Below are 12668 nucleotides of genomic sequence, written 5' to 3' on the forward strand. Positions count from 1 at the left end.
TTCTTTTTAAGGGAGAAAAAACTGAAATCTAAGTAATATTCATCCAGAAGTAATTTTCAAAGTTTATGATTATCTTTTATAACCACTGATTCATTGAAAATATACAAAATACAGAATAATATTATTCTACTGATACAATGAGAAAGAATTATCTTGAATCTCGTACTGTACCAAATATTCCTGAAATGGAAAAAATGATTCCTACCTTTTTGTGTATTTTAATATAATGTTCTCACTGAATTATTGAATATAACAGGTTTAAATTACTTTACTGTCAATCCTAACAAGATACTAAAAGGCTAAGAATGTAACATGCTGTGGTTTTCCTCTCAAACATAATTATGCCTCCTTCAGATGGACTCAGGGTGCCACATCACTCCTAGCTCTGGAGCTATCAGTGACGACCCTCCTACTTGTTTTATGCCTGATAATGGAAAAATGCAATAACAGGCCATCTGGGCCACTAGGAACAAAGATGCAAAGCTCAGGAGGGTAGGAATGAACTGCTTTTTAAGCAGAAAGTTCTAGTAGGACAAATCCAAATAAAAGATTTGTCTATGCTACAGGAAGTAAAATTAGTCTTTAATGTTTTCAGAAATTTCACATTGCAAGAATACTAAGTAGATGTTATTGTGTCAATCAGATGTGAACAAAATTTCTAAGGCGTAAAACACAAGATAAATCTAGCTTCATAGTCTAAAATACATTGTTCCATGTAAAATGAGATCTATTTCTGACAAACACCTTATAATTACCGAAACTGTATTTTACTTCAAAAGAAGTAACTATGACTTTCTCAGTTTGTAAACATTTGATTCAGTTCAGTGACTTCTGTTCATATTTAACATCTGTTCAAATAGATTTTTCAATGACAATGGATAAAAATGAGCAAAAATGTATGTGAGCCTAACATGAACAATTTATTGTTATAAGAAAAACAGATATTTCACTTCCCATTTAATTTCATAGTTTATTCAGTGACCGTACAATATTCTATAGTCACTGTGTTATAACATGGAAGTGTTGTAAGACGCACTTCCATCAAATTTAAAAGTCAAACAGATTGTGCAAAGTAAACATCTCCTTTTCCCCATTTCCATCTACCTATATTTATGTTAGGGACACTTTGGAAATAATCTGTGGAGTGAGGAAACTTATGGAAAACTATGGACATTTTATAATCACAAGTGACCAACCCTGATATTAGAAAATTCTCAGACACAACAAAATAGATTGCTAGATTTTGCTAATAAAAATATGGAGCACCTAGTTAAACTTGGGTTGCAGATAAACATTAATTTTTTTAAATATAAGAATGTCCCAAATATTGCATGAGAGTACATAAAAATTATCTATTGTGTATCTGAAATTCAAATTTCACTGGGCATCCTCTCTTTTATCAGGCAATACTATGCAGAGACATTTTAGTAGTGATGATTTCTCTCCTGTTAGAATGTGAGTCCCTTTATGGCAGAGATGAAATAATTTATTATGTATCAGTGTGTGATACATAATGAACACACACAACAGAACTGTATTAAATGAAAAACTGAATGTAGAGGACAAATTTTAAAGACCCTCAAGTTTGTTCTCTCTTAGAAAACTCTTGAGTTTTGAAATTTTTGTCAAATCTTCCATTATGCAACCATTATCTACCTCCTATTCCTTTTCCTTGTAGGTTCAACTAATATGATCTCTTCTCATCTCTTTGTTTAAACTGTTCATATTAAATAGTATATTATATTTATTGAGAGTGATAAGACTCCCAGAACTTTGGCTTATACATGAGTTTGGATTTACAAAATGCTCCAGGATCGTATGTAGGTGAGGATAAAATGGATCTAGTTCACCAAGCTAATGTTTTAGATATAGGTTCCGTTTGTCTCTGTCTCTGCCTCTTTCTGTTCTGTCTCTGTTTTTCTATGTATATTCTCTCTGAATACATGTATACGTAAATTTATATATATATATATGTATACTCTGAATGAAGGTGTGTGGTTTTGCAAGTTTATAACTTCAACTCACAATGGCTAATGCATATTAATCAGGTACCATGTCTCAGAAATGACTATGACCCCAGTAACACTGTGAACTGTGAGATACAGTACATTTTTGATGTTCCTGCTCTGCTGATGCCTTCTCATCTCCCACGCCTTGGCTGTTACAGTGACCTATATTCCAAGGACCTCAACCTCCTACTCCAACATCCCTCCCGGGGATCATCAGAACCACATTCACTGGTCCTCCAGTCAGTTTCCCACAGCTGTCATTCAGTCTCACAGAATTGGCCTCTATCCTGAATCCCATACAAACCTCAATAGCAACATGACTACTCCCTCAAGGTGGCTTTTGTGCCTTCCCAGGGAATGACAGTAATATTAACTATCAGAACAAAATTAGCAGAAATCACATATTCCCCTTCCCTTTTTACTAGGGAAACTTATTTCAACAGTGTTGTTGTTTGGTGATCTAATTCAAAAGATTGACAAGTGATGTGATTTTTTTGTCTAGTAAGAGAAAAGTCAGGGTTATGGTGGTTGTTGGATTATTCTTGCAGGCTAGTGGGGTATCCTTGATAATCGGAACCTTCTGGAACACCATAATTCCCCTAAGCAAACCAAGCTTCCCCTAAATAGCGGAAGTTCTTAGGAGTTTCTTTTGTGGTCCCTCCTGTGTTGTATTTCACATATAAGCTGCTCCACTGGGAAATCAATGTTTGTCACAGTCTGACCCCACTCAATCTGCTCAAATGTAATTCACACTGTTTTTTTAATAGCATATGACATCTGCTTCTTTCCTTCCTGTCCTCACTAACTTTGACAGGATTTTTTTCCTGCTAGTCTTTCTTGTTTAACTACACAACTCTAGGAAACCTTTCTTGTCTACTCTAGTCAATATTAAATAAAACTTTCTCTGAACTCTCAGTGCACAGTCAGTTGATACACCTGCATACTTCTTGTAATGCTAGCAAAAAAAAGGCCCCCAAATTTTCTTTCTATATGGAAACTCATATGAGCAGCCATCAATCTCCCCATCATAATTCTTGTAAAAGTTGTAACATTTCTATTTCTGTTCATGGTAAGAATAAGATCAAGGATCAACTTCTTAATATTGATATGTGCTTCTGAATAAACACTAAATGGTTTCGAAATCTGTTATGACATGATTACAATCTATTCCTGAAGCAACAGCAAACTGCCATTAGTTCACACATTTAGCCAAGTGTTCACAGGCTGGGATATTAGCAAGAACTCGTAGTAACACTTGAAATACATTCAGAACCCAATTTTATGTGCAGTAAGTTTTCTTTAAAATTTTTAAAGCTAGAATACTATTTTTGAGACAAGAACAGGACACAATAGTACACACTGTACAGATAGCTACATCAGATTGTTACTAAGAATACATGGGATAATTCCACAACTTGGCTTTCTGTGCCTTAGATGGGACTCCTAAAAAGCTCTAAAGTGGGTCTCATATACGAAAAACATGTACTAATAGTTAAAGGATATCATGTAAATGAAAATCTCATAAATTTTCAGTGTACAGACTACCACCGATTACCTTCTCATTGTTTCCTTTTGGCTTCAAATTAATTCAACAAACATTCAGGGAACACCTATTGATTTTCTTTTTAAGGCCATTTTGCTAGGATCTGGGGTTATAGTAATAAAGGCAAACTCCCTGCCATCAAGGCGCTCACAGTCTAGTTCTGAACACCACCAAAGAAAAGAGCACATGAAGGTGACATTTCCAGCTCTAAGGCAGCAGAAGGTATGTATTATACATTTTTTGCATACCCTTCAATCAAGTAATAAAAAATCTTCCCGTTCGACCCTGTGGGAGGAGGCACTCGTGTGGTTCGGTCTGGCGGGACCACCGCCGTGTTGAAAGTTCCCCCAAACAGCTGTACCCAGCACGGCAGTTTCGTGGGGGTCTAGGGAAAGGGCAGGGTCAGACTGGTCACAATCAGGGCTGGAGATTTTTTGGAGTCAACTCTCCCAAAGGCAATGGGGTCTACTACTTTATTAGGAAAATGGAAAGAAAAAAGGGAGGGAAGCAATGTACCCAGGCGCCCTCACCACATTCTGATTGGACCCACTTAAGCACCTGCAGAGAACAATAAAATGAAAAAAACTCTTAGAGGTGAAACTCAAAGGTCAACCTCTGGCTGTGCGGGATGTCCGGCCTTCCCTTCCCTTCCCTTCCGAAGTGATGAAGGAGTTCCAATGTTCTGCGAACATTGGAAACCCCAGCGGATCCCTCTAACTCCAGGGCAGCGAAACCACTGGCAGCGGACAGGGGGAGGATTGTCGGTGTGTGAATTGCTACTCTGGGATCCGGACCCAGAGCGGCAGCCGCACCCCTCCGCCCCCCGCGCGACCCCGGGTCCGCTGCACGCTCCCAGCGGCGCGGTTCTGCGCCCCCGCCCCCTCCAGGAGCCGCGGCGCGCACAGCCCGGCCGGAGCGCGCACCCGGCACTCAGGCTTCGCTGCGCTGGGAGCGTTCAGACCGCGGCCGCCTCAGCCGGCGAAAGAGGCAAAGTCCCGCACGCCGGAGGACATGCGCCTCGGCTAGCGGCCCCGGGCCCCACCACCGTGCGGCTTTCTCCAGATTATTCCTCTCTCGCTGTCTCTGGCTCTCTCTCTCTCTCTCTCTCACACACACACACACACACACACGCACGCACGCACGCACGATCTCACTTCGATCTATACACTGGAGGATTAAAAACAAACAAACAACATTTCCTTCGCGCCCCCTCCCTCTCCACTCTGAGAAGCAGAGGAGCCGCACGGCGAGGGGCCGCAAACCGTCTGGAAATGCGAATCCTAAAGCGTTTCCTCGCTTGCATTCAGCTCCTCTGTGTTTGCCGCCTGGGTGAGTGAGAAGAGCTCGGTGGGGTTTCAGCTCCGGAATCGGTGGGATGAGGGTGGGAGCATTTCAGCGTGTCCGCGACTTGCCGCCGCCGCCATCTAGCCAGGAGGAAAAAGGGACAGGCAACTGGGCTCCCACTGAGCGGGCGGCCGCGCTGTGCAGGCAGCTGCGTGGGATTTGCTCGCCCCCTCCCCGCCCCGCGCCCTCGCCCCTTCCATCGGCCCGTCGGCATTAGTGCCCGGGGCCCCAGGAGACAGAGCTGGGGCTACTCGGATCCCTGCCGACACCGTTCTTCTCTCCTCCTTTTGCGAAGTGTGGAAATCTCCTTTTAGATATACATAGGAAGATAAATGACCAGAAATACAGCTGTGGTGCGGGGCTGCGTACTGTACTGTCTTTTTTGCTGTTCATTTTTATGCTACAGGTATGATGGGCTTAAATGGAAAGTACACGTGTCTGATGTGAATTGCAGACACACACGCACACCTGAAAGGTAGTAACAGGCACAAGCACCAACCTGACTTTTCAGGGTTTTTTATTACTTTCAATTTAGTCATATTCAAGTCTGGGCAATTACTTACAAAAAAAAAAAAAGTTCAGTCAAAATCTCTAGGTTTTGCCAGTGCCGCCAAAGTCAGAGGAGAGCTGCAGGTTGATATACTTATTTATAGATTTCATTTTTCATCCACACCCTCCAGGTTACATTTAAAACCGAAATTGCATTCTGAAATAGCCAGTTTAAGCATTCCCTTTACCTGCGATGCAGACTCAAGTTTTCCGGTCATTTTCGAGAAGTGCAAGATTGGACTTTTGCGTTTTATTAAAGAAATGCTTTTTTTTTCCTTCATGGTTTTCTATCGCGATAGAATATAATGATTGGTTAACCTGAAAGTTACAAAGTGTTGTATTTGGCTTTGTGAGCACACATATTTAATTCTTTTCAGAGGCTCCCAATTTTTAAATTTTAGATGGTTCATAATAGAGTAGATATTAAGCGTACATTTTCATCCAATAGATGGTGCTGCTCTTGGCACTGTAACCTTTACAAACAGAAATTATTTTTAAGTTCTAATAAATGAGAATTACATTGCAAATATGGTGATAATTCCCCATAGACCCCCACACACATGGACGTAATTTAAATTTCAAAGGCTTTATGCAAGTGCTCAGGGGTGGTGTGATGCACAGTTGACACATAAGACATGCAGGGGAATCTCTGGTCTCCATTGATTCTAAAACCTTATCGTCAGTTCTGGAGAGGGGAAGACATTTTTAAAAAGTACGTGGTCATCAAACACACACCTGTTGAATTCACATTTCTATTATAGATCTATTTTAACAATGAAGCCAGGTCCTCTTAGTAATTAAATTATTTAAGTAAATATCACAGTAGCAAGGAAATAAGCCAGAGAGTATTGCTTTGTATGTCTTCAAAACCACATGCCCGGAGCATGTTGTGGATCCTTTTGAAAAAAAAAAGATAAAATTCACACATTGTACAATTCATCTTTTTAAAATGATCCAGTGGTTTTTAGTATATTCGTGAAGTTGTGCAGCCATCACCACTATCTAATTCCAGAATGTTTTAATAACCCCAAAAAGAAACCCCATGTTCCTTAGCAGCCATTCCCCATTCTCCATGACCCCAGCTCCTAGCAACCACTAATCTACTTTCTATCTCTATAAATTTGCCTATCCTGGACATTTCATATAAATGGAATCATGCAACTTGTGGCCTTTTCTGTCTGTCTTTGTTCACTTGGCATAATATTTCCAGTTTCATCCATGTTATTGTATGTGTAAGTACTTCATTCCTTTTTATGGCTGAGTAATATTCCATTGTGTCAATATACTAAATATACCACATTTGCAAAGGTTTTTCTCTGTAAAGCATTATTTGTAGCCTATTTTTGGTTGTATAGTTTTCAGTCTGTTGGACATTTTCTTTAAGTCTTTGGTGACGTAAAATTTAAGTGTAAAGAATTTAATTAACTTTTAAAGACTATCACAAGCTTATGTAATGCTACTGAATGTAAGCTTGCATTGGAACTCCAAATGAGTTTTGTTGAGACTGGAAGATGACTACTTTTGTATTCCTCACCATTTTAACAAAGTTGGCCTTTTACACAGTTGCCAACAGGCTGACCTGGAGGCATTGGCGACATCAAGTAACATAAATATCTTGATCTTGGGGCAGCATGTTTTGAAAAAGTGAGGCACATTATCTTCAAATGAAAAAGTTAGGCTCCATTTCAATTATTTTTCACTCAGCACCTACTTCAGTGTTTGTGGATGCGTTTACCCTCATCTTCAGTGTTCCTATAGCCAATGAGGTAGCCTGGCATATGTAATAAGTGCTCAGTAAGGGTCTGTCAACTGACTAAGGCTTGCTGTACAGGAGAACAGCTCAATAGAATTTGAACATTAGGCTGTCGTTCTTACCATTATCCAGGAACAAGTTGTAGAGTTCACTAAGATATTGATTATTGGCAATTAAGAATGTCTTAGTGATCAGATCATACCATTTTGTATCTAAAATGTCTTGATGTATTGAACTGGACATAATAGACCAACTGCTTCTTTCAAATAACTTTCCAGACAAAAAAATTATCAGAATACATGAACCAAAACAAATTTTTCTTGACCCACTGAACAGGTATATCTTATGGGAAAAACTACAGTGGCTTTCCTGTAAGGAGGCTTAACTATGAGTCATGGAGGAGAGGTAGATATTTTAAGAGCTTTTAAGGAATAATTTCTTCCAATTAATGAGAGAATTCAGGATCTTTGAATTAAGTGAATTATGGTGCTGCAAGGTACACTAAGTTCAAATGTTTAAGTATTATTATTAAATATGTAATGAATCAGATTCTGAACCTTTTAGTCACATCTTACTGCTTTAAGAGCCACATTAACAATAAATTAAACCCAACTCCTCTGCAAGAATTACCTTCTTAATTTATGCTGGTTATAGAGTCCGTGAAATTCAATATGTTGTGACTCTCAGTTTGGTCTATTTATCCTCTGAAAACAAATTGTAACCACATATAAAAAATATTCATGCCTTTTTCCCAAATAATAACTAGCCTCTATTCAGAAAAGTAATTCCTTTTGATTGCAGAGTTGCAGTTTTCGTTATTTCATTTCTTTCACCTTTTTACATATACTGTGGTTGCTTCCAGTCAGGGATGTTTGCCAGGAGAAATCATTTCATTGATGAATTCATTTCTACTCTCATGTCTGCACTAGAGATTCAAGATCTTGCTTAAAATTTTATGTTGTGGGAATTTTGCTTCTGGCAAAAAATCAGGTTTTTCTGGAAGCGTGAGCTGCGTTTTCTCATTCCCTTTAACTCCGAAAAGATTTGAGTACTGTCTAATGTGAGAGATTTGCTTGACCACCCATTTGCTGACCGTTCAGACTGTTGCAGGGAAATGGAACCCCCTCAGTCAGGACCAGAAGATCTCAAAGGAAGGCATAATTAAGAAGATGAGCCTGTGTTTCATTTTCAGTTACCATCTACTCAAGTGTCTACTAGGTGTAGTTTCAGCACTGAGCATTTGATGTACATTTTCTCATTTCATTCTCCTCAAAACCCTTTGATACTGGTGTTTTCATCTTACACCTTTTACAAATGAGGGAACCCGGCACAGAGAACTCAGATAACTTGCCTAACATTACACATCCTGATTCAGCCTGTGTGTTCCTTCCCTCTCTAGAGCCTGAGGCTTTTCCTCTTTTCCTTCCCAGGATCAGTTTGCTGTTTGGCATTCACCAGCTTGCTTATATGTGACGTGATGGTACATTTCACAGTCCCATTTGCTTTTCTGAGGATCCCTTTCATGATTTTGCCCATGTACTCTTGTATTACTTTTTTATCCTTTTCTGAAAATTAAGGTATAATTTACATTTTTACCATTTTGAAAGTTTTCACAAATGCATATGGTCATGTAGCAATCACTGTGATCCAGATACAGAATCGTTCCAGCCATGCTACTTTAACTACTCATTCACTAGATGTTCACTAAGTGCCCGACATCTGCAAGGCACCATGCTAGGCGCTAATAATTCAACCAAGCATCAACATACAGAGACTTAAAACTCATGATGCTCACAACCCAGCTAATCTGATTCAATCCCACAATGAAAACTTTCTTTAAATCTTGTTTTAAAGATACTTTTTCTGTTCACAACTAGTTGAAAATAAGTCTTTTCCAAATATCTCTTAATATGTTGAATATGTTAACTCTCAAATATTTTAAAATGCTTCCTGCTGCATTAAGAATTCCAATGGTAAAAGTCAGAGCCAATTTAAACAAGAGAGAGATATGTGTGTATATACATATATAAATGTATATATATGCATATACATAAAAGTGTATATATATATATTTATGTGTTTGTGTATATATATATATAAATATTTAAATTGTATTTCAAATTTTAGTGTCTTATTGAAATTAATTCCTAGAAGTAACTTCAGGTTACAAAAGGAAACCAATTTTTCTCTGTGTTTGCAGTGTCAGAGACATGTATAGCATAATGTATAGAAATTAAAGAAAAAGTATCATATAGCACAATCTTAAAACACTTATATTTTAGAAATGTCCTGTTTAATACTATAGCCCCTAGGCAGATGTAGCTATGTAATTTAAAATTTATTAAAATAAAACAATTCAGTTCCCTAATCACACTATCCACATTTCAAGTGCTCAGTAGTCTGTATGGCTAGTGGCAACTGCATGGGACAGTGCAGACATGGAACATCTCCATCTGGGCAGTGTTGTTTTGGAACAACAACAAAAAACGCCGGTAAAATAATGATTGACAGAACTCATGAGGAGTCATCAACTCAACTAGAAAAATTTCTAAAGTCATTGAAATTGTTTGAAGTGTTCATGCATGTGAGTTAGTTATGGTTTGTACTGTGTTAGCCTGCAAACATCCTAGAAACAAGATGGGGCCTTTGGTAGAGCAGCAATAGGTGAAAAGAGTTCAATGGCCACTTTGTAGCCTTTATGGACTGAGGTTGAACAGAAGAGATTAACCGCTGGTTTGGGAGTGAGTGCTCTGCTCCCATAGTACATTTTCCATAATTTGTTATGTTATCCACTGTATTGTTTTTCAATTTATCTGTCTCCTCGACTCGACTACATTATTTGAGGGTAAAGAATTCATTCTTACATTCATCATTCGTTCATTGTTAAATTCATTCATTGAAGAATTCAATGAAAAATTCAATCAACATTGCATTCTTGAACTTAGCACTTACAGTAGGTGCCAATAAATCTTTAATGTATAAGGTTATAGAAAGATTGTACAATGAAGCTTCTTAGAAAAAAAATAGTTGTTTGTTGTTGACACTGGCCAATTTTCACTGGTCTTTCTCTCTTTTGATTATGATCTCAGTCTGGGAGTAAGGTCAGCATTCACCTTGACCTGTCCATCTTTAATGTCACTTCTGGTACGCGAACTTCACTTTCTTTGATTCTCCCAGAAATACACGTAAGCATGTAAGCATCCTCTATGCGGTTGGAGCTGTCATGAATGTGATTAATGCCTGTACAAGCATCACGTAGATCCAGACACTATCTGTGCATGGAAAATAAAGCTCCTGTGATTGATCCTGAATGTGTACTTACAGAAGCAGTCTTGAGTGAGCTTTTAATTCTAGATGAGTTGGCACCAATGAGTTTTGGATACATCCCAGGGGGCCAGAACATCAAGTCAGCTAGTGTGCCACTTTGTATGTGTACAAGTGCATGTGCCTGTGCTGCTCTGGTTTTGGGGAGGAGAGGGCAATGGGGGATGCAGGATGGTCAGTAATCAGTAAATAAAGTATCTTGAGCCCATGAACACTGTATTTTCAGTCAGCCAAAAGCTATCATATTGGTTTAAGTCTTCTCTAGTCAAGAAGGCCATAAGAGATAATGGCACAAAACAGTTTTGAAAACCAGGCAAATGATGGGAAGTGCAGTTTCATCATATGGATGTACGTGCCTTTGGAGTTTGTCAATAGTTTTATCATTAATCCTAGAGAGGATGTGCTACACAAGTTTAACTCTGCACATAGCAATATTTGTACTGAGTTGAATTCAAATGGAATGGGGCATGGGATCAGTTAAAAATCTTCACAGGAGTCAAAAGCAGAAAAAAAGGAGACGATCTTTTGTTAGGATATTTGCTTTATTTTCTTCTGAGCTACCTTCCTCCCTTCCTTTTTTCTTTCCTTCCTTCCTTCTATTTTTCCTTCCTTCCCCTTTCCTCCCTTCTTCCCTCCCTTCCTCCTTTTATCCTTCATTCCTTTAATCCCTCCTTCTTTTCTTTTTCTTTTTTTGTTGCTATTTCCTCTTCAGCTTCACTTTCTTTGAGCATGAGTTTAAGATAATTAAATAAACTTAAGTTTGCTCAGCACCTTGATGAAAAGTTTGGTAGGGAAGAGATTAATGCTATTTGAAATCATTAGTTAAAAATATTTTTACTATGTTAATATCATTTGGAGGTCTTTGTAGTTAACATAATTTTTAAAGTATGAGTTGACAGATGTTTCTGCCTAAATATTCCAGTGTGGTAAAATGGGCTGATTGTCCTTGTTTTCCCCTTCTGATATTTGCCCACAGATATTAAAGTAAACTCAGTTATTTTGGGTACTGGTTAATGTGAAGTTTTTGGCCTTATTCAATAAGTACAAGTCAATTTATGTGCACACTAACAGGGGATAGATTTTTTTACAAATTTCCTTGGAAATGTAGTACTTGGGTATTTGGAAATAATTTATTCATTAGTAAGAAAGAAGGATTTTCTGTTAGAATATCCAGAACTATGATGAGAATACAGGTATCTTCCTGTTCTTGGAGAAACATTCTACCCTCTCTCTCTGCCTTCCCCTTTAGCACTTACTGGATAAATTTTCTACTTTTTCACTGTCACTGACTGAACTGCCTATTTTTTGAATCCTAAAGCTCTAATGTATTTACCTAAGGATGGCTCTCACTATGAGCTCTTTTCTCTGAACCGATTAACTCAGTACCTTGAGTAGGAATAAAATAAAATATTGATTTTTAAAATGAGCCCTTTAAGCAGAGATCATGGTAACAACCAGAGTCTTGATTACATGCTTAGAACATGCTGGCCAGATATAAGGAAGTTTCTAGATTTTATAATGATTTTTATTCATATTGTCATCAGATTAAAAATTATTTCTATTATAAAATTTTTACCCACTTGCATTCTGACACATTTTCTTGAATAGGATATGTCAAGGTGGTGTTGTCTCAGCTGCCACGGAGTTGTGCAAAATCATGATCTGCCCAAAGGAGCATAAGGATATCCTTGAGGAGCATGTGGGATATTATTGTCATGTGTGTTTTAGTGCACAAAAACGCTAACAACCATTTATCTAGGTCAATAATTCTCAATCCTGGCTGCATTTTGAACTTACTTGGTGTTATGGACTGAATGTTTGTGTCCTCTCCAAAATTCATGTTGAAGCCCTAACTTGCCATTATGATCGTATTTGGGGATAGGGCCTTTGCAGAGTAATTAGGTCATGAGGGTGAAGCTGTCATTGATGGGTTTAGTGTCTGTATAAGAAGAGAAAGAGACCAGAGTCCTCTCTCTATTCACCATGTAAAGACACAGCAAGAAGGCAGCCATCTGCAATCCAGAAAGAGAGCCCTCACCAGGAATCAAATCTGCTGGCCTTTTGATCTTAAACTTCCCAGCCTCCAGATCTGTGAGAAATAAATGTCTGTTATGTTAGCCACCCAGTAAATGGTATTTTGTTATAG

At 38.4% G+C, this 12668-nt stretch overlaps 1 protein-coding gene across 4 annotated transcripts in view; it reads left to right on the forward strand.

Annotated features, from left to right (window-relative positions):
• Positions 1–4322: 4322 nt before the first annotated feature.
• PTPRZ1 (protein tyrosine phosphatase receptor type Z1) overlaps positions 4323–12668 on the forward strand; it is a 193547-nt gene continuing 185201 nt past the window's right edge. For 2 of the 4 annotated variants that reach the window (XM_055283810.2, XM_055283811.2), the window contains exon 1: positions 4323–4881. In XM_055283810.2, coding sequence (XP_055139785.1) covers positions 4824–4881 — 58 coding nt within the window. In that variant the 5' untranslated portion in view covers positions 4323–4823. The remainder of the gene's footprint in view (positions 4882–12668) is intronic. The other 2 variants (XM_055283813.2, XM_055283812.2) reach the window with 2 other exon arrangements.

Source organism: Symphalangus syndactylus, chromosome 6 (assembly GCF_028878055.3).
Source record: "Symphalangus syndactylus isolate Jambi chromosome 6, NHGRI_mSymSyn1-v2.1_pri, whole genome shotgun sequence".
NCBI classification, from domain to species: domain Eukaryota; kingdom Metazoa; phylum Chordata; class Mammalia; order Primates; family Hylobatidae; genus Symphalangus; species Symphalangus syndactylus.